Source organism: Lonchura striata, chromosome 23 (assembly GCF_046129695.1).
Source record: "Lonchura striata isolate bLonStr1 chromosome 23, bLonStr1.mat, whole genome shotgun sequence".
NCBI lineage: Eukaryota > Metazoa > Chordata > Aves > Passeriformes > Estrildidae > Lonchura > Lonchura striata.
Genome location: NC_134625.1, coordinates 2,842,293 through 2,864,077, shown reverse-complemented (window position 1 = coordinate 2,864,077; position 21,785 = coordinate 2,842,293). Strand labels below are relative to the sequence as shown.

Genomic DNA, 21,785 nt, shown 5'->3' with positions numbered 1-21,785 from the left:
GGATATCCCAATCAGGGTTTTGTTCCTGTGGATGTTCCCATCGGGGTTTTGTTCCTGGGGTCGTTGTTGGAGGAGTTGCTGATGTTTTCTATGTGGGGTGAGCACTGCTGGAGCCGGTTGCTTTCCCTGCAGAGATTCCCAGAATCCCAAAGAAGTGAGGATCACTGCCCGTCTGGAAGTTGGCATCACCTTTGGATGCAGCTGAGCCCTGGGATGGTGGAGTGGGGAAGGGGATCAGGTCACCAGCGGGTCACCAGCCCACCCTCCCCACTCCCAGCCGGCAGAGTAGAGGGAGAGCAAGGTGAGCTGCCCCACCGAGCTGCTGCCCAGCGGGAAGCACCGGGTGGAGCAGAGGGTGAGGATGCTGTCAGGGACAGGTGGGGTCCTGCTGGGATCAAGCCAGGTCGATCCCCCAAAGCCTCCTTGCTCCCGGGATCCTGCAGTCCTGGAGGCTAGGCTGGATTTACGGCGGGCTGGCCAGGGCGAGAAGGGATTAATTCTGCCCCCACCGCCTCCTCCTCCTCCAGCAGTGTCTAATCTCTGCTGGGGCTTCGAGGTCTGACCCTGCTCTGATCGAGGACCGGGATGACCCTGGCTGAGCCGGGGAGGATCCACCCGAGGCTCCCAAAAACCAGGTAGTCAAAATTGCCCATTTTTTTGCATATTGTTTATTTTTCAGGATCGATGCGTTTCTCTGAAGCAGGGTAGGGGGGTGTTGGATGACTGTGAGGGTGCAGAACGGGATATTCCACGGGATGAGAACGGGGAAGATTTGGGGTCCCTGTGCTCCGCGTGGGTGGGGTGACATTTGCCATCGCGCTGCCCGTTGAACCCACCCCAATACAAGCAGTAACACCCCGCATAACTCACTAATAGCTGCGCACTCGGGGCAGGGCCGGCCCGGGGGAGGGTCCGTGCGGGGCCGGGCGCCCCGGGGGTGTGGAGGGCTCGGGCCCGCCCCCACCTGCGCGGGCCCGCCCCGCCGCGCCGCCCCGCACCTGCGGAGCGCGCTCGGCCATGGGCGCGCTGCGGCGGGCGGCGCTGGCGCTGTTGGCGCTGCTGGGTGAGCCCCGGGCACCGAGCGGGGCGCGGGGGCACCGGGAGGGCGCCCGACGGGATGCGGGGCGCGGGGGATGCCGGCAGGACGCGGGGCAGCTTTGGGGATGCGGCCGGGGGATCGCGGAGCCGCGGGACGCGAGGTACGCGGCGGGTACGGGGCAGGACGCTGCGCCCGGTGGGACCCGGGAAAAGCGGGATGAACCGAGCGAGAGCTCTTGGGAGGGCATCGGGAAGGACCCGGAGATTCCGAGGGGTCGCCGCGCAGGGTGTGGGAGCGGCCGGAGGCACCGGGCAAGACACCCGGGAGCCCGGCACGGGCACGCAGCGCTGGGAAGCTTTAGGGTGGCACCGGCAAGGACCGTGGGGTACCAGGGGCGGGGGTCACAGCACCCACCTGTCTCTGAGCCCCCAGTCCCCTACCCAGCAGGCAGGTTGGCAGGGAAAGCAGGGGAGAGAGAGAAATCCGCCACCCACCCCTTTTAGGATGCTCGGAGTGGAAAAAGTCTGAGTCTTCCCGGGAAAAAACATTTGTAACTTGGAGCTGCCACTTCCAGCACCCCCAAACCCGATGTACCCCCATGTGGGGACACACCAGGGACTCCAAAGTGAGAGTGCACAGTTCACCTCCCTGCGTGGCACTGGGCAGGAAAAAATCCACTTGTTTTCCCTTGTTTACTGGTGCTGCACAGCCTTCCCAGCTGGTCTTGAGGTTAGCGATCTCAGTGCTTCTCTGTCCACGGGCTTTTCCCTTCTTCCACTCCTAATTTCCCAGCTTATTTGAGTTTTTTTGGAACTGCCACAGTTGGTCCAAAAGGAAATATCCTTTGGCGTTCCCAGCGAAGGAGAGGCCTTTGGGGAAAGGAAACGGCCCCAGAAACAATGGCAGCAGCATTTCCTTCCAGCAGAACATTGGGTGGGGGTCCTGGAGCCGCCACTTGTTCCTCCTTGAAGGTTTTCTTCTTTGATAAAAGTTAATTAAAGCATGTTTGTATGAGGCATGGGGGTTACTCAGCCCTTCAATCCCACCAGGGCGCTCCTTTGCTGCATCCTGATGGTGTTTTTTGCATGGAATCATGATGGATTCCCACAAAAGAATCACCCTTGAGCCCTGGGATGTGACATCACAGGCACTGACAGCTCAAAAATGTAGCAAAAAGGCTCTTTTGAACCCCAAATGTGTGTTTTTCCTTTAGTCTTCCTTTCAAGCAATCCTTCCTCGTCCCGTGGGATCCTCATGGGATTGTGATGGGGAAAAGTAAAATGAAGAATATTTGCCATCCTTGTTTTCTTCCCAGTCCCTATCCCATCCCCAATCCCAACCCCAATCCCTTCCTCAATCCCATCCCATCCCATCCCATCCCATCCCATCCCATCCCATCCCATCCCATCCCATCCCATCCCATCCCATCCCATCTCCGTCTCTCCCTCCCACACCAGGAGTGAAGCACGTTTCCATCTATAGCAAAGTCACATATGATTATTGCATTATTTAATTTTTTTTCCCCAAATTTGGTCTCTCTGGAGGATAGGGCACTTTCTGCCTCCCCCCCTGCCCCCGGGGTCGTGGGAAATGCCGCTGTGGATTTTCCCAAGGGACACAGCTCCACATCCCTATCTGCCCGTTTATAAATAGTCAAAGTTAAGAGAAGAAAAGGAAAAAAATTCCCCCAAAAATAATTTTATAAAAAAGGAAAGGCGACTGGCTGCGTTGCAGTGCTGAGATGCTCCTTGACCTTTTTCCAAGCTTTTTCAAGGGTCCCTTTTCCGGCCAGATTCCCGCTGTGTATTTTAAATCCCAAGCTTGGTCTTTTGGGATTTAATTTGGGTCTGGGTTTCACATGACTCCAGCGCCTTAATCCTATCAACCAGGGTCATCAAACCCCAACTGCCTCGGGGATTTAATTCCCCACACAGTTAATGGTTTAGAAACTCGGGGAGGGGGCGTTTGATTTTTGGGGGTTCAGGGGGTGCCAGAGCCAAGAAACAGCTTTTTCTGGGGGGTGAAAGGATGCAATTTTAGATGAGGATAGGGTGATTGATATCAGCTCAGGGATTAATGTTAAGATTGCAGGGATTTAAAGATGATTTTTTTTTTTTTTTTCCATGGGGAATAAATTCAAAGGAAAATTTAAAGCCGTTTTTAAATTTTTTGTCACGGGAAAACTTAAAGTATTTTAGAATGTTAAATTGTAAGGTATTTATTCCACAAGGGAAAAAACAAAATTATAGCTATTTTTAAAGGTAAATTTAAGTCTATTCTGTTTTTCCATATGCAGAAAAAATCCCAGCAGATGGGCTGGGGAGGAGGGAAAACAGCCGGGCAGGTGTTTAGCTCAGGGCAGCTGGATAAAAACCCAGGTTTTGAGCCCAAAGAGCAGGCGGGAGGGGCTGAGGCCCCCAGGCCCCCCTGGATGGGTACGAGCACCACGAGCAGCTTAATTTTTTCGATCTGGTTAAAGCATTAGAGGATTTGGAGCGCCGAGGTGGCCAAAGGCAGAGCTGTGCCAGGGGGTTCGGTCCCGTGCCTGCAGCTCCAATCCCAGCCCCAGCTGGGATTTGGGGTCCCATCTGTCTGAGAGGAGGAATTTGGGTGAATTCTGCAAGAATGAGGGGATTTTGGGGAGCGAGCAGCCTTCAGCTCTGCGTCCATCTCCCTCTCCCCTCACGCCGGAGGGGAGGTGATGGAGCTGGGATCTCCTGGTGCCGCAGGAGTTTGAGGGATGACAGAGCAAAGCTGCAGCCCCGGAGCACAATTAACGTAATTAACGTGCTCATCATTGGCTTTCAGGGTTAACACACCCCAGTTTGCAGCGCCTGGAGCAGCTCTGGGGCTGTTTGAATGCCTTGGGGTGCCATGGGAATCCTCTGGCTGGTGCCAGAGCATCTTTTCCCTCTCTGGAGCCTGGATTTCCCCAGCAATTCCCAGCACCCTTTGGCCCAGCACCTTTTTTGTGCCCAAAAAATGATGCTGATGGAGGAGGTGGGATGAAAAACCTGGATTTTTCCAGCTGTTGGGAATGCACAGGGGTGTAGAAGCTGTGGAGTCATTTATTGATGCTATCTGAATCATTAATGAACTATATTATTCATAATATTTTATTATTATTATTATTATCATTATCATCATTATACTTATCACTATTTTATTACTATTATCATTATAATCACTGTTATAATTGTTATTATAACTATTACAATTATTTTTATTAGTAAGTTACAATTATAATTCTTCAACAAGGTCTATTACCTGTTATCTCTAATATTTCTAATAGAAATTACAATACAATTATTGAATATAATCTATTTTCTTCAAGATTATCCCAATTTAACCCACTTTTATAATGATGGAGGATCTGGACTGAAAACACCTGGATTTTCCCAGTTGTTGGGAATGTAGGGAGGGTTAGGGGCTGTGCCATCTGCATAATTTATTATTATTTTTATTGTTATTATTTCTATTATTATCAGTATTATAATTATTATGACTGTCATCATTATTGTATTGGAATCGTTGTTATAATTATTATAATCACGATTACCATTATTATTATTACCATTATTAATATCACTTTTATCATTATTATTCCCACTTTTATAATTATTATTCTCACTTTGATCATTGCTCTCATTATCCTGAGCACTATTATCACTCTCACATCCCCACTATTATCCCTATTCTTACAAAAATATACCTATATTTATAACTATTATAAATTATATGTTCTCGATGCTCTATTTTGTTCTGGGAACTCCAATTTAATGAGTCGCCATCCCATATTTCTTTCCACTTTCTTTAAATTTAATACAATTATCTGTATAATTACATATAAATACGCTATAATTACCATTATTTTTCCATACTCTCCATTGGATTTGATACCACAGCTGTATATCATTAATAAATAATATTATCAATTATTTGGGACCTGCAGGCGCCTCCAGCATCTCCTCCCCCCAAACCCTCCAGGATTTAAAGGTTTATGTTCTTAGCCCGGGTGAGCTATTTTTACGCATCCTCACCAGACTGGCCCTTATTTCTCCCAGTTTTTCACCAGAGAAAGGAAATGTAATTATTTTTTTTAATTCCTGAGAAGACTTATCAGCCGGAGCAGAGTTTCCTGCCTGGAGCTGGAAGGCTCCGTCCGGAAATGGCACCAATGCCTGGCCAGGAGGGGGGGGATGAACAGATGAGGGGGAGACTAAAAATACCCCCCAGTGCCTTGTTTTCCTCTTCCCACCCTGGAAAAATCCAATTAAAACCTCTGAGCTCTCAGGGAAAAGTGTGAGGTTGTTGAAAGCTCCTGAAATCCTTCAAAGCCAGGGGTTTTTCCCTGCAAAGTGAGGATTTGGGATGACGGGCTAGCATCGCCCTGTCCCTCCTGCATCCCGCTGTGAGGCATCCCTGGGGCGCCGGCAGGAGCGGGGCCGGCCGGGGTCACGGATCGATGGGTGGATGCGGGGATGGAGCTGCTGCCATGCAGGGCTCGGTGAGGCTCCCCCGGGGAAAACAAACCAGCCCCAGCACAAACTCAGCCGAGCCCGAGCCCGTCATTCCCCGGCTGAGCCCTACGGGCAGAGCTGGGCAATGATCTTCCCCCAGGGGCTGAGCATCCCTCTCCGGTCCGTGGTACCACTCTTACCCCAGCGCCTCCTCCCAGTGGGCTGGGGGGATGCTGGGGACGTGGGGTGGGATATTTGGGGTCAAATGAGATGGGGGCACCAGAGGAAGCCACTCATGGATTATCCCAATTTAGTGCTGGCAGCAAAAATGGGGGATAATGCTGGGGAAGGCTTGTGGGGTGCATATGGGGGAGCCCTACAGATAAATCCCATGGGATCTGCTGCAGCACTGTGGGAGGCTGGGTGTACCCCAATACTGAGCTAAGGGGGGTGTCTGCCCACTGGAGTTGGCTGTTTCCTGGGAAGGGTGACTTGGGCCTTAAGAATTCCCAAGCTGAGTGTGGGGTGGAAGCTGGGAGGGGAGGGAGCAGCAATGTCCTTCCTGAAAGCCCTTCCTGTGGCAGGGAAGGAGGCAAAATGTTCTCTTGGCTCAGCTTCCTGGTGATAACCTGGGATTGTTGTTTTTGTCTTGGGAATGGGGTTTTTTTCCCACAGTCAGGGAGGCTTTGTGGGGAGTAGTGGCACCTGGGCTTGAGTCATTTCCCCGTTTCTTCCCTCTCCCACGGCAGGTGTCTCCTTGGCCGTGCTGGAGGTGCACGTGGGGACCAGCCTGGTGCTGTCTGTGGAGGGGCAGCGGGCGGTGCTGCCTGCCTGGTACACCAGCCACTCCCAGAACGAGCCCTACATCACCTGGGTGCTGAACAAGAATCCGGGTCCCTTCCAGGTGAGAAGAGGGCAGGGGCTGCAGGACTGGAGATGGAGGGGCCAGGCTGGGAGGTGACCATGGAGGTGCCCATGGCGGGGGGAGGATTATGGTGCCCAGCATGAGGTAGTGGCCGCAGTGCCTGTGGTGGAAGGGTGCCCATGATGACGAGGTGGCCATGATGGAAGGAAGCTCATGGTGCCCACCATGTGATGCTCATGGTGGGATGGCGTTCATGGTGCCCATCCAGGGATGATGCCCACAATGGGTAAGTGCCCATGATGGGGGAACTCATGGTGGCCCACAATGGGTGTCAATGTGGTGCCCATGATGGGAAGATGCCCACAAAGGGGAGATGCTCATGGTGGGGACGTGCCCATGGGGAGATGTGTGCAGCTCCCACTTGTTATGTGCTTGTGGTGCCCATGGTGGAGAGCTGGCCCATGATGGGGTGAAGTTCATGCTGCCCACCACGAGCAGGTGACCACCATGGGGGACATGCTCATGGTGCCCGTGGTGAGGACATCCCCATGGTGCCATCCCCATCCCCATGGGGAGCTGCTTGAAGTGCCCGTGAGGGGGGGTGTCCACCATGGGGGAATCTTGTGGTGCCCACCACGGGGGGTGCCCTTGAAGGGGGGTGCTTGTGGTGATGTGTAGATGCCCGTGATGAGGTCATGCCCACAGTGCCTGCAGTAGGGGGGTCCTGTGGTGCCCACAGAGGGGAGAGACACAAGATGGGGAAAGATCCGAGATGGAGAGATACCTACACAGGGAGGTGTTTGTGGTGTCCATAAATGCTTACAGTGGGGAGATGATTGTGGTCCTCACGATCAGGAGGTGCCTATAGTGGGGAGATGCTCACTGTGTCCATAAGGGGAGATGCCCACCCTGGGGTCGTGCCCAGGGTGCCTACAATAGGGAGGTGCTTGTTGTGCTCACCATGGGGAGATCCCCATGGAGGGGAGATGTCCTTGGAAAATCCCCATGGTGCCTACAGTGGGAAAATGCCCACAATGGGGGCACCGCTTGTGGTGCTCCTGATGGGGAGATGCTCATGATGGGACAGTTGCTCATAGTGCCCATGCCAGGGGTATTTGTGCCTGTGGTCGGAGCTGCCTGCAGTTCCCATGTCCAGGATGCTTAGGGGAGGTAAGGCAGGAGGGGGCTTATGCAGCAACCACTGCTCTACAAAATTTGGGATTTGGGGGGCTTTTCTCTCCAGCAGCACGATCTTGAAGGGAAAGCATGTGTTTTTTCCCCTGTGCAGATCCTGTCATACATAGGCGGGGTGGTGAAGGTGGAAGAGACAGATCTGAAGCCCCGCGTGGGGTTCCTGCACCCCATCTTCACCCACAACATCTCGGTGTTCATCAACGCCACCCGGGAGCAGGACTCGGGTCAGTACATGTGCACCGTCAACGTGGTGGATGACTCCATCAAGCTGCACAAGAACATTGGCCTCATCAACCTCACTGTGCTGGGTAAGGCTCCTCCAGTCACCCCGGCTCCCTCGGGCCTCCCCATGGTGCCCCTCAGGGCTGACACCTGTGCCCACAGTGCCGCCGGCCACCCCCACCTGCCAGCTGCACGGCAACGCCATCGTGGGGGCCAACGTGACCCTGAGCTGCTCCTCCGAGAAGGGAAAACCCTCGCCCTTGTACCAGTGGCAGCGCCAGCCGCCCACCCTGCAGGTCTTCTTTCCCCCTGCCCAGGGTAAGCTGGCACCAGTGTGGGGCTGGGGAGTGGGGTGGGTGGTTGGGCTGGAATATGCTGAGAAGATTCAGCTGAGGGATTTTTGGCTTCATCCCCTTCACCACTTCTTAACTTAACCACTCCTTAACTCCTCCTGCACGAGGAGGTGGAGAGTGTAGGAGCGGCTGTGAGGCAGCACCCAAATTTCTCGCCTGCAGACCGGCTCAAGGGCACCCTCAAGCTGACCAACCTCTCCCTGGAAATGTCGGGGGTCTACGTGTGCAGGGCTGAAAACCAAGCAGGTTCTAAGAACTGCAGCATTGTCCTGGAGGTACACTCAAGTGAGTACGTGTCCACAGGGCTGGGGAAGGGGACACAGTCCCCATGAGGTCCCTGTGGGAATAAGGCAATAAGGGAATCCCTGTCTCTCTCTGGCAGCAAGCACCAAAGCAGTGATTGCCGGCGCCGTGCTGGGCTCCCTGGGTGCCCTTGCCACCATCATCTTCTTTGCCCAGAAGCTTGTTGGCTACAGGAGGAAAAAGCGTGACAGCCAGGAGGAGGGAGCCAACGAGATCAAGTGAGGCTCTCTTCCTGTGGAGGGGGTTCAAATCATCAGTAGGTTTCGGGTTCATGGGTGAGGAGGGTGTTTCCACCTCTGGCCCATCATTTCTCTGGTTCAGAGTTCATAGTGGGGAGGAGTTCTCCATCTCTGGCCAGTCACCAGTATGCTCCAGAGGTAACAATCAGGAAGAAAGCTTCCACCTCTGGCCAGCTGTCATGAGTTTTCAGAGTTAACGAGGGCATTTTCCACCTCTGTTTCCCCCTTCCCCTTTCGTCCCTCTGTCTGGGGGTCCAGGATGTCTGCACAACCTCCTCGCTCAGGAAGAGCATGCACGGGAGGGTCCCCAGAGCTGATCCCTCTGACGCTCTCCCCTCTTGGCAGGGAGGACGCCGTGGCACCCAAAACCCCGTCGTGGGCCAGGAGGCCAGCTTCAGACACCATGTCCAAAACCAGCACGCTGTCCTCCCTGGCCGGCAGCCGGCAAGCCTACGGGGCCAGAGCCCCCTCCGACACCGCCTCCATCCTCACCACCACCGGCAGCTACCGGGGACCCCCGCCCCGGGCCGGGGGGCGGCCGCCCAGCCTCTCCCCCCCCGCCGCTAACGGGACCCCCCGGCGCCGCCCGGACCCGGCGGCCGCTCCCGGGGCGCCCGTGCCCCCCTCCAGCCTGGCACGGGCCGGGGCCGTGCCCGTCATGGTGCCAGCGCAGAGCCGAGCCGGCTCCTTGGTCTGAGCACCCCCCACGAAACAGGGGTGCCCACAGCCAGCCCGTCCCACTCCCTTTTCCTGGGGTGGCTTTTGTCCCTTTTTGGGGTTTCTTTTTCTTTTTAACAGATGCCTCGAGCAGCTGGACTCATCGTGGGTGTGTTTAATGGGTGCTGGGGCTCTCTGGGTTTGGAGGGACCGAGTCTCCCCATAAATATCACCCCCCAAACCAGCCCCAGCCCTGCCTCAGGAGGATCCCCTTCTTTTTTTTTTTCTATATCTATATATCAGGTGAAATGAGGGATTTTTTCATAAAAGAGTATTTTAAGATGGGGGGGAGGGTGGTGACGGACACACACACACACACACACACACACACACACATACACACACACACACTCTTTTTTTAGGGGTTTTCTGATTAAAAGCTGCAGCACTGCCCAGCACCGGTGCTTTGGGTGAGTTTGTGTGGATTTCAAGGCGGGGAGGGATGTCCCACGACCTTCTGGGTGATGTCACAGTGCACCAGCCAAGGTCCTCAGGGTGAGGTGACATCATGATGCACGTGTTGGCACACCCTGTGACCGTGATGGCACTCCCTGTGTCAGGAGGTGGGATGATGCAATGAGTGTGTGACATCACAGCACCGGCTGATGCCTGCATGGTGCCACCCAGGCATGCCACGTGTCCATCTGGGATGGCATGTGTGCCTGCATGATGTCACATCATCACACAGCAGCGGTGATGTGACACGTGCCTGCATGATGTCACACCCACAGTCATGCCTAGTAGTGACATCACACACAGTGGAATGACATCACACACACCTGCAGGGTGTTACAATTCCAGCAGTGATGTCACACACACCTTTATGGTGTCACACACCCAGCAGTGATGTCACACACACCTTTATGGTGTCACACACCCAGCAGTGGCATCACACACACCTTTATGGTGTCACACACCCAGCAGTGATGTCACACACACCTGCAGGGTGTCACACACACCTGCAGTGATGTCACACACACCTGCAGGGTGTCACACACCCAGCAGTGACATCACACACACCTGCAGGGTGTCACACATCCAGCAGTGACGTCACACACACCTTTATGGTGTCACACATCCAGCAGTGACATCACACACACCTTTATGGTGTCACACATCCAGCAGTGATGTCACACACACCTGTATGGTGTCACACATCCAGCAGTGATGTCACACACATCTGCAGGGTGTCACACATCCAGCAGTGACGTCACACACACCTTTATGGTGTCACACATCCAGCAGTGACATCACACACACCTTTATGGTGTCACACATCCAGCAGTGATGTCACACACACCTGTATGGTGTCACAGCAGCTGTCACTTGTCCAGTAGTGGCATCATGCCAGCAGCAGTCATGTCCCACCCATGAGTGATGTCACACCACACCCTGAGCACCCGTGGGACGCCACGCCAGCTGTCACACGCGTGGCAGTGATGTCACACGTGCCCGTAGGATGCTCACATGGGAGATCACTGCTGGGCACCACCTGACCCACACCCCTCCCACCCCTGCCCGCTGTCACCTCACCGCTCTGCCGGTGACACCAAAAGGCACCGAGGACAGGCCGGGGCTCTGGCAGGGGCGTTTATTGGGGCAGGGGGTGTCTGGGGTGAGGGAGGGCAGCCAGGGACAGGGGCAGGGCCTGGCTGTGGGGGGACCCCGGGGGGCGCATGCGGGGGGCAGGGGGTGAAGCAGGGGCTCCTGGGCCTCGGCGGGCGGCGGTGGGAGGGAGTCGGTGGCGAGGGGGTTCCGCTGAGCAGCTGGCGGCCCCTGCAAGCAAGGAGAGAGCGAGTGGTCAGCCTGGGCTGGCCCTGCCTGTGCCCTGCACCCTGAGCCTTGTCTGTGCCCTGTGCCCTGCCTGCTCCTTTAGTGCTCTGTGCACCCTGTGCCTGCCTGCACCCTGCGCCCTGCACCCTGCCTGCACCCTGAACCCTGAGCCTTATTTGTACCCTGTGTTCTTTCTGCACCTTTAGTGCTCTCTGCACCCTGTGCCTGCCTGCACCCCATGCCCTGTCTGCACCCTGCTCACGTGCTGCTCCTGCAGCCTGCACCCTCTCCATGCCCTCCCCCTGCCCACACCCTGCCCGTGCTCTACTTGCAGCCCGCCCACACCCTGCCTGCACCCTTGTCCTGCCTCCACTGCTGCCCACTCTGTCCTCACCCAGCCCAGGAACCTGGGGGGGACCTCTGCCTGCGCCCCGCTAGGCAGAGCACCGTGGCAGAAGGAGGGGAACCTGGCTCCCCTGCTGCCAAACTGCTCAGCCCCACTAACAATGCATCCCAAAGGAACCTCTGGGTCCTAAGAAGCTGCACAGCACCTGCACTTGGCAGTTGCCTCCCCACTGCAGTCCTGTGACATCCTCACTGCAGCCCCAGTGCAGCCCCAGTGCATCATTGCTCAATCCTCACTGCAGCCCCATTGAATCCCCACTGCATCTTCAGTTTGTTCCCATTGCATCCCCAGTTCATCCCCACACATCCTCACTGCATCCCCTTTGCAGCCCCACTGTGTTTCCACATTGTCCCCACTGGATCTTCACAAAATCCCCGCTGCATCCTCCGTTCATTCTCATCCCAGCCCCACTGAACTCCCTCCCCATCCTCAGTGCATGCTCACTGCATTTTCACTGAATCACCAGTGCATTCTCACTGCATCCCCATCACATCCCCACCATGTCTCAGTTCTGTTCCACTGTACCCTCAGTTCATCCCCACTGTGTCCCAGCTGAGCTCCAGTTCCATCCCCACTGCCTCCTCAGCTCCTTCCCACCACAGCCTTGTTGAATCTCCACTGCATCCTCCTCTTCCTCCTCACTGCATTCCCCTCTTCCTCCTCACTGCATTCCCACTGCATCTTCAGTTCCTCCCCACTGTATCTGTGCTACATCCCCACTGCATTCCTACTCCATCCTCACTGCATGCAGCTGCATCCCAGCTCCATCCCAGCTGCACCCAGCTGCATCCCAGCTGCACCCAGCTCCATCCCAGCTGCACCCAGCTGCACCCAGCTGCACCCAGCTCCATCCCAGCTGCATCCCAGCTGCACCCAGCTGCACCCAGCTCCATCCCAGCTGCATCCCAGCTCCATCCCAGCTCCATCCCAGCTGCATCCCAGCTGCATCCCAGCTGCATCCCAGCTGCACCCAGCTCCATCCCAGCTGCACCCAGCTCCATCCCAGCTGCACCCAGCTGCACCCAGCTCCATCCCAGCTGCACCCAGCTGCACCCAGCTCCATCCCAGCTGCACCCAGCTGCACCCAGCTCCATCCCAGCTGCATCCCAGCTGCACCCAGCTCCATCCCAGCTGCACCCAGCTCCATCCCAGCTCCATCCCAGCTGCACCCAGCTCCATCCCAGCTGCACCCAGCTCCATCCCAGCTGCACCCAGCTCCATCCCAGCTCCATCCCAGCTGCACCCAGCTCCATCCCAGCTGCACCCAGCTCCATCCCAGCTGCACCCAGCCTCACCCCAGCCCCGCCACACTCACGCGGCCGAGCCGGCAGCGCTCCCTCCGCGCCGCCAGCCCCGGAGCGGCCCCGCCGCTGTCCGGGGCCATCCGCGCTCACGGCACCGGCACAGGGCACGGCCCGGGCACGGCGCAGCCGCCACCCGGGCTCCAATGCCACGCGGCCTCGGCACCGTGGGCGCTTTTTAAATTTACCTTTTCCTGCCAGGAGACTGTGACACAGGCTTTTAAAAATAGCATGTGCTGAGGCGAGGCGCTCGGGGTGGTGTTGCTAAGGGAGAGATTCAATCCAAATCTAGGGCTGCGCCTTCCCATCCTACTTCCCATCCTTCCCAACTACTACGGCGCGCACCCAAATTTAGGGCAAGGCAGGGGCTGCCTGCCTGTGTGTTGCCATCTCCTGGGAGGAAAAGCCCCTTCTCCACCCTGAACCAGTGCGGGGAAAGTTGCTCCATCCCAAATCTGCGCAGGGAACAATGCTCCATCCCATATCTGCGCAGAGCAGAATGTTCCATCCCAAACCTCTGCGGGGAAGGGTGCTCCATCCCAAATCAGCTTGGGGAAGGATGCTCCATCCCAAATCAACAGAGCAAAGGACACTCAGAGCGGCTTCCTTGTAGAAATGACCCAGTTTTGGGGGGAAGAAGCGGGATTTGGGGTGTACCTAGTCGCCGTTGCGGAGGTCGCCGCCGCGGGTGCTGTTGGCGCACTCGGCGTCCTTGGTTTTCCGATCGATCTCACCCCCTTTGATCTTCTTGCGGGTCATATGGCCACGGAAACTAGCCTGGATCTTGGCAGCTGCCGCGTTGGCATCAGGGTCGTCCAAAGGGATGTCCAGGATGTCCTCGTCCAGCTTTGTGCAGGCTCCCTCCTGACGGTGGCAATGGCAGGGTTACAGCTGGTGGCACCTCAAACAGCGCAGCCCCCTCCCCAAATCAATCCATTCTAGAAGGTCTTAAATGAGCCCCTGTTCTAAAAATTAGAATTTGGTTTACTCATTAAAAAATAGGCTCCTTTGGTAAAAATGAGGGGCTTTGCTAAGAATGAGGGTCCCTTGCAGGTGGCTTGGGGAAATGGCAACCAAAGCTGCAGGCGGGGGAAGATGCTTCACCTCCCACTCATCCCTAAATCCCACCCTGGACCACACGGCTGCAGGAAGCCAGACTCCAGCCAGGGTTATGATGCAGGGAGAAGAGAATCCATGGGAGCAGAGGATGGGTTCTGGCGGGTATTTTTGGCAGGGGGCTGGGGGCCATCCTGCACAAAATGAGCTGGTCATGCCTCAGTTTCCCCTTTCCTTATAGCCTGTTGCATTGTCCTGCATCCCTCTTCAGGGCTTTGGTTGAAAACACCAGGAAATCTGGGAAAGCATGACAACAGAAGGGAGGAAAAGCCCTGCCAAGGACAAATCACTGTAACCCATTCCCCTCCTGCCACATCCCACCAGAGCAGCTGGACTCAGCACCAAGTTCCACAGGAAAAAAAGAAAAACATGGGGAAAAGGAATGAGGTGGAAATGAGCTGGCATTGGATGATCCAGTGCCAGCAGCTGTGGGGGTGAAGCCTTTGTGTTGCCCCACGAGCACTTGAAAGGACTAAAAGGAGTTTTGGGGGGCTTATTTGGAAGCTGCAGATTCGGGGGGGAGGAAGCTCATCCCCTTGGAGCCTGCCATGGCTCCACAAAGTTACTCGGGTTCTTTTACCATTGTAAAAGGTGAGGACAGGTCCAAGGTGGAAATGATATGTCCAGGGTGGAAATGTTATAGCCAAGGCTGGAAATCCTATAGCCAGGGGAGAAATCCTATAGCTAGAGGAGAAATCCTATAGCCAGGGGAAGGAAATCCTATATCTAGGAAAGAAAGCCTAGAATCAGGAAAGAGATCCTATATATGCAGAGGTGGGGGAGAACAACCTATATCCAGGGGAGAAATCCTATATACAGGTGGGAGAAACCTATATCCAGGGAAGAAATACTATATCTGGAGAAGGGAATTTTATAGTCAAGGGAGAAAACCTATACATGGAGGGGCATATCCTATATCCAGGCAAGAAATCCTATATCCAAGAGAGAAATCCTATGTTAGGAGAGAGGAAATCCTATATTCGGGGGAGAAATACCATATACAGGTGGAGGAAATCTATATATGCGGGGGCATTTCCTATGTCCAGGGGAGAAATCCTATATTCAGGGAAGAAATCATACATACAGGTGGCAGAAACCTGTATCCAAGTTGAGAAATCCTGTATATAGGTAGGAAAAATATAGTCAGGAGAAAAAAATCTTATATCCAGGGGAGGCATCCTATATTCAGGGGAGAAAACTCATAAACAGGGGGCCATATCCTATATTCATAGGAGAAATCCTATTTCCAGTGGAAAAACACCATATCCATGGGATGAAAACCTCTATGCAGCTGATGAAAACTTGTATCTAGGAGAGAAATCCTATATTCAGAAGGAGAATTTCTACATATGAGGGAAAAAGTCTTATACATAAGGGAAAAATCCTATATCCAGGCAGGATAAACCCTATATCCAGGCAGGATAAATCCTACATCCAGGGTGGGCTTTTCCTCTCTGGAGGTGCCTAGGAGGAGAGATGGGGGCTTTTCCCTGTGCTGCTGTCTTAGCAGGAGGCAGAAAACAGAGGGGAAAAGTGGGGAAGGGGAAAAAAATGGGGGAAATGGGGAGGAAAGGGGGCAGGAAAAGTCAGGGGATTAGGGAGAAAGGGGAAAAGGATGTGGTTTTCTCCCCAAACCGGCTGGTGGCCAGGAGGGAGGAGAGCTCACCCTCGGGTGAGGAGAGAGGGGTGCAACCCCAATCAAGCCCTTTATCCATACACAGCCCCCGATCCCACCTGTAGAGCGATTGTGGGGTGGGGGGGGGGGGGGGAAGAAAAAGCGAAATAAAAGCTGGACTCGATGAGCCGGGGGCTTCCTCAGCGGGCTGGGGGGCGCAGGATGCCGGCCGTGCCGTAGCCCCGGCGGGATGGATTCCGAACTGGTGCGAGGCAGGAGTGGGGGTGTGGAGGGGAGAAGGGCCCGGGGGGCTGCAGCAGCGCTGGGGGTCGCGGACTGGGTTGAGCTGGTGGAGGGTGCAGCACCCATCGCGCCCCCCGCCCCCAGCAGCCCGAACCCCCCGGCCGCCCCCAGCCCGGAGCAGCGATGAGGGACCGCGGGCAGGAGCGGAGCGGCTGCCGGGGAAGGGACCTACGTTGCAGCAGTCCATGGCGGAGGGCGGTGGGCGGCCAGCGGCGGGCGAGGGGCTCCGGCAGGATCTCGCTTCCCCGGCAGCTCTCCCGGCGCAGGTGGCAAGTTGAGCGGAGCCGCTTGCCTACGTAATGCGCTTTCCTCCGGGCGAGCCTATCAGCCCGACACCCCTGCCAGGCTTTTGGGGGGGAAGGAGGGGTGCCTTATTTTTTTTTTCCTCCCTTTCGCCTCTTTTTTTTTTTTTTAATTTTTTTTTTTATTTTCCCTCCTCCAATTTTATTTTGCAGCCTCCAACTCCCTCCTAACACTTAAAGGAGCCGGCAGCTCGCCTTGGAGTTTTGTGGAACACAACATCGCATGCAGAGGATGCGAGCCAAGATGTGATGAGCCTTGCCTTTGGCGTGGAGGGTTTTTTGGGGGACAAAACTATAGCAAATGGGGGAAATTAGTTCATTTTTGTGGGGTACATGACCCACAGTGATGCTGGAGGCAGGTTTTGCCCCCCGGGTTGGTTTGCACAGGGTGAAAAAGCCTTCCTGACCTACTTAGGACTTGGTCCTGAAGGAGGGTGAGGATGAGGATGGCATGGATGAAGATGGTGAGGAAGGGTGGGCATGGTGGGACATAGCATCCCACCGAGCACCCGCAGAACCCCAGGGATGATGTGCCCAGTTGCAGGCTCCAAGCAGAGGAGTGGGCTCCACTTCTGGGATCTGGGGGTCTCTTCCCCACTCATAGGAGCATCTGAACCCCCCACATTTGGGGTGTTCTCCCACCAGACCCGCAGTCCCAGCCATTTTCACAGCCCTCGGTGCTCCCTGCAGACCCTGCTGCCACCCCAGACCACGTCGAGCTGCTGGGACTGGCAGGGTGAGCTGGGGCACCCCGGGAAACAGGAGGCACCCCCAGGGCAATGCGGGGGGCTGCAGCCCACAGCCCCCCCATCGCCTGCCTCGCTCGCCTCTAATCCGGGTTTGGGAGTTGCTAAGCAACTGCATAAATCGCCCGTGGGCTCCGCGCCGATGCTGCTCCAGCCAGCCCCCAAAAAACAGCCTGGCCCCCCCAAGGCGGGCACCAGCACCCCCCGACCCACCCGCACAGTCGGGCCCCACTGGCTCTCCCTGGCCAAGTTTGCTCACAGGGGTCATCCTGCCTGGGAGCCTGGTGGCACTGACCTTCCTCTTTGCCACCACCATCATCATCATCATCATCATCACCATCATCTCCGTTAGCATTTCTGTCCCACTGACATCACTGTTTCTGGCACTGTCCCCACTGCTGCCACCAGCCTTGTCCCCATCCCATACTTCATCCCCATCACCTCCACCACCTTCTCCATCCCTACCATCGTCCCTGTCCCCATCTCTGTCACCATCCCTGTCATGATCCCCATGCCACTTCTTGTCCCCATCCTCTTCATAATGCCATTCCCAGCTTCAACCCCATCATCTCTGTCCCTCTCCCTGTCCCCATCTCCATCATCACGCTCATCCCTGGCCCTATCCTCAGCTGTATCACCATCCTTGTTCCCATTCCCATCCCATCTCCATCTCTTTCTCCAAGGCCACTCCTGCTGGGTGCAGGTGGTGGCTCCTCTTGTCCCCTGATGCCCCAGCTCCCCAGGACACCCTGCTCCCCATCCCACTCCACCCCATCCCTGGCACATCCCACCACTGCCACCTCCCTCAACTGCTTCACCCACACTTGGAGGTTGATGGGGGTCACCCCTGCCCCCGCACATGCCAGGCACCCGAATCCCCCCTTGGAAAATGCTCCCAAGCATCTCTCCAACTCCCCTGTGAGCCACTGGCACCCAGCTCTCCCCACTGGAGCCACTTTTCCCTCGTCACTTCTTCCCACCAGCACACCGGGGTGGGGGGGTGGGAACAGCTCTGCTCCAGAAAACCCCGCTGCAGCTTCCAGGAGAAGCCTTGGCAGCTCTGCTGGGATTTTTGATGGGAAGAGATCCTTTTCCCTGGATTTTAGACCCTCCAGATCCATCACTGCCTGCTCCAATGAGAGGAGACCGGGTGTTTTGGGCGAGTTAAGTGGGAAGGGTTTTTGGGGTGATTCATCCGTCATGGATCCGATAAAGTTAGCCCCAAAATTAGGAGTAATCCCTCAATTAGCCCCCAAAATCTGCTCCATCCGTGGCAGCCGGGTCCTGGCAGAGCCGCCGAGCGCCGCCGTCTCCTGCAGGCTGTGGCTGCGGAGGAGGGACGCGAAATGCCAGAACATTTCTAATCATTAATGGCGGGTTTTGAGCCTGTTCCAGGCTCTGCATTTTTCCTCCCTGGACCCCTTCATCTGGATGATGCTTTTTCAGGTGCTCCAGCACCCCCAAAATTTGAATTCCGAGGGAAACAACTCAGATTTTGGAAGGGGAGAACGGGAAGTGCAGCTGGCGAGACCTGCTGAGAACATCCCACCGTCGTGGTTTGAGATGGTGGCACCGAGGTGTTAAAAAATCCTTTAAAAACGGGGAAAAATCCTTAAAGGAAAAGGGAATTGGATGCTGGAACGATGCCCTGGGCGGGCAGTGCTGCCGGCTGCCGAGGCAGGAGCCGGCAGCCGGCGAGGCGGTGCTGCAGGGGGGTCAAGGCGTAGCTGGTTGGCATCAGCCCCGGCACGGGGTCCCCGCCAGCTTTTTTTCCCCATCCCTCCTTCCTGTTTTTCCCAGGGGAGCCGCTGTCATGCCCCGTGCCGTGGGCGAGCTCCACATATGGCGATGGAAAACAGGAAAGAGGGGGTAAAAACGGGGTGAGCACGGATGGGGGGGTTCAGTCCTCTCCAAAAATAGAGCAGCCGGCTTCGACGCAAACCCCACTTTTTGGAGGGGATTTCGAAACTGCACTGTGTGGGAAAATACGAATTTCATAGGTGGGAATAGGACTGGGGGGCCCTTGCATGCTCCCCAGAATTCCATGGAGGTATCTCAGCTTATGGAGGGGGGTAGGAGAGGAGCAATGTCACATCATTCCTTCACGCTGGGATGTTATGAAGTTTCTTCCAACCTCCAGGGATGCAGGGGCCTAAATATAGAGGCTAAAAATATCATCCCGTGCTCAGCTCAGCCCCAAAACCAGGATTTTTCGGGGAGAAATCTCAGGTGATCGACACTAATAACAGCGGGGACCTCGTTAATAAAATTCCTCATTAAAACAGCACCGCAGGGGCAGGATGGGAGTGCAGTACCCACCCATGGGAAAAGGGCAGGAGCCAAGGGAGAACCAAGGGGTTTTTTTTTGGTTTTGGGGTTGGACAGTGGGAAATGGGGGATTCAGGGCAAGTGCTGCAGTTGCATCTCCAGAGAGGTGTCCCAGTTCATTAGGGTTATGGGGACATGCTCCCCTTTGGCTCCTCTCCACACATTTTGGGGTGGAATCACAGTGATCCAGAGCTGTGCGTGCTGCCTGCACCGCCTGGTGCTCCCTGCTCCCCCTCCATGTCCTTGGCCTCTTTCAGGTCCTGGAGGAAAGAAGAACACTTAGATGATGTGGCACAAGAGTGGCAGGAATAGGGTGGGAGCAGGGACCCACTGCAGCTCTTGGCACCTCAGATTGTCTGGAGGGGCCTGGGATGGAGGGAAGCCTACCTTGGAAGGAGGCCAGGTGAGACGATCGTCCTCCAGCATGGCTCCCCACGCCACCGGGTCAGTGCCACCAGCTGTGGAAGGAGGAGACTTGATGCCACATGCAATGGGCACACAGTACCACGGGTGATGGGCACATGGGACAGGCACAACATCACAACAGTACCTGGGTGATGGCACAAATGGAAGGCTGATGGCCATTGATGGTGGACATTTGGGACAGGCCACGGGCAATGGGCACAAGGGCAGGTTTGATGCTCTGGGTGATGGGCACACAGGAGAGGCCTGATGCTGTAGATGGTGGGCACAGGGGGCAGGACTGACACCCTGGGCAAGGAACACGGGCAGGACTGACACCTGGGCAAGGGACACAGGGGCAGGACTGACACTCTGGGCAAGGGACACCTGGGGCAGGACTGACACCTGGGCAAGGGACACAGGGGCAGGACTGACACTCTGGGCAAGGGACACAGGGGCAGGAATGACACCTGGGCAAGGGACACAGGGGCAGGAATGACACTCTGGGCAAGGGACACAGGGGCAGGAATGACACTCTGGGCAAGGGACACAGGGGCAGGAATGACACCTGGGCAAGGGACACAGGGGCAGGAATGACACTCTGGGCAAGGGACACAGGGGCAGGAATGACACTCTGGGCAAGGGACACAGGGGCAGGAATGACACCTGGGCAAGGGACACAGGGGCAGGAATGACACCTGGGCAAGGGACACAGGGGCAGGAATGACACCTGGGCAAGGGACACGTGGGGCAGGACTGACACCTGGGCAAGGGACACAGGGGCAGGACTGACACCTGGGCAAGGGACACGGGCAGGACTGACACCTGGGCAAGGGACACAGGGGCAGGAATGACACTCTGGGCAAGGGACACAGGGGCAGGAATGACACCTGGGCAAGGGACACAGGGGCAGGAATGACACCTGGGCAAGGGACACGTGGGGCAGGACTGACACCTGGGCAAGGGACACCTGGGGCAGGACTGACACCTGGGCAAGGGACACAGGGGCAGGACTGAGGCCCTGGCCATGGGCAGATGGAGCAGGCCGGGCAGGCAATGCAGCACGGGGCAGGGGATGGCAGTGTGGGGGTGGGTGCTGGGCAAGGCCACTCACCCTCCCTCTGCTCCAGCAGCTTTTGGAAGTGCTGTGCTGCAAAGGCCACCACGTTGGTGGGCTGCTCCCGCAGCACTTCCCGCGCCAGCCCCTCCAGCAGGTTCCGGAAGCCGGCGGGCACCCTCATGCTGGTGTTGGAGGCGGCGATAGACATGGTCGCTTCTCCCGGACCCCCTGCAGCGGCACAGCCCGTGATCAACCACGGCCCACGGTCCCCGGTGCCACCGGGCAGCGCCGGGACTCGAACCCGCGGACCAGCGCCTGAGGGGGGCAGCGCCGCCGCTAGGGGGAGACGCGCTGCCTGCCCGCTGCGCACGCGCGCGGCCGCCTCTCTCTGCGCGCGCGCGGCCCGGCCTGGGCGGGGGGAGCGGGGTGGGGGGGGCCGGCTCCGTTCCCCGGTGAGCCCCGGCTCCCCTTTCCCGGTGAGCCCCGGCTCCCCTTTCCCGGTGAGCCCCGGCTCCGTTCCCCGGTGAGCCCCGGCTCCCGTTCCCCGGTGAGCCCCGGCTCCCGTTCCCCGGTGAGCCCCGGCTCCGTTCCCCGGTGAGCCCCGGCTCCCCTTTCCCGGTGAGCCCCGGCTCCCCTTTCCCGGTGAGCCCCGGCTCCGTTCCCCGGTGAGCCCCGGCTCCCGTTCCCCGGTGAGCCCCGGCTCCGTTCCCCGGTGAGCCCCGGCTCCCGTCCCCCGGTGAGCCCCGGCTCCCCTTTCCCGGTGAGCCCCGGCTCCCGTTCCCCGGTGTGCCCCGGCTCCGTTCCCCCGTGAGCCCCGGCTCCCCTTTCCCGGTGAGCCCCGGCTCCCGTTCCCCGGTGAGCCCCGGCTCCGTTCCCCGGTGAGCCCCGGCTCCCGTTCCCCGGTGAGCCCCGGCTCCCGTCCCCCGGTGAGCCCCGGCTCCGTTCCCGGGTGAGCCCCGGCTCCGTTCCCCGGTGAGCCCCGGCTCCCCTTTCCCGGTGAGCCCCGGCTCCGTTCCCCGGTGAGCCCCGGCTCCCCTTTCC

General features: G+C 57.1%; 2 protein-coding genes across 2 annotated transcripts; one reads left to right on the top strand and one right to left on the bottom strand.

The window, feature by feature from the left end:
- Positions 1-981: 981 nt before the first annotated feature.
- On the top strand, positions 982-9,790 carry LOC110468182 (endothelial cell-selective adhesion molecule). Its single transcript, XM_021525833.3, has 7 exons — positions 982-1,063; positions 6,249-6,403; positions 7,653-7,866; positions 7,943-8,098; positions 8,296-8,418; positions 8,516-8,654; positions 9,021-9,790. The coding sequence occupies exons 1-7, from the start codon at positions 1,018-1,020 to the stop codon at positions 9,370-9,372; spliced, it is 1,185 nt and encodes a 394-aa protein (XP_021381508.1). The 5' UTR covers positions 982-1,017; the 3' UTR covers positions 9,373-9,790.
- LOC110468157 (uncharacterized) lies at positions 9,488-20,967 on the bottom strand. The gene is made up of 7 exons (XM_077788076.1): positions 20,799-20,967; positions 19,670-19,740; positions 19,463-19,542; positions 17,250-17,451; positions 16,079-16,198; positions 13,530-13,736; positions 9,488-11,168 (listed from the first exon to the last, which is right to left on the bottom strand). Exons 1-6 carry the CDS (start codon positions 20,950-20,952, stop codon positions 13,530-13,532), a joined length of 834 nt encoding a protein of 277 aa, XP_077644202.1. The 5' UTR covers positions 20,953-20,967; the 3' UTR covers positions 9,488-11,168.
- Between the last annotated feature and the right edge of the window lie 818 nt (positions 20,968-21,785).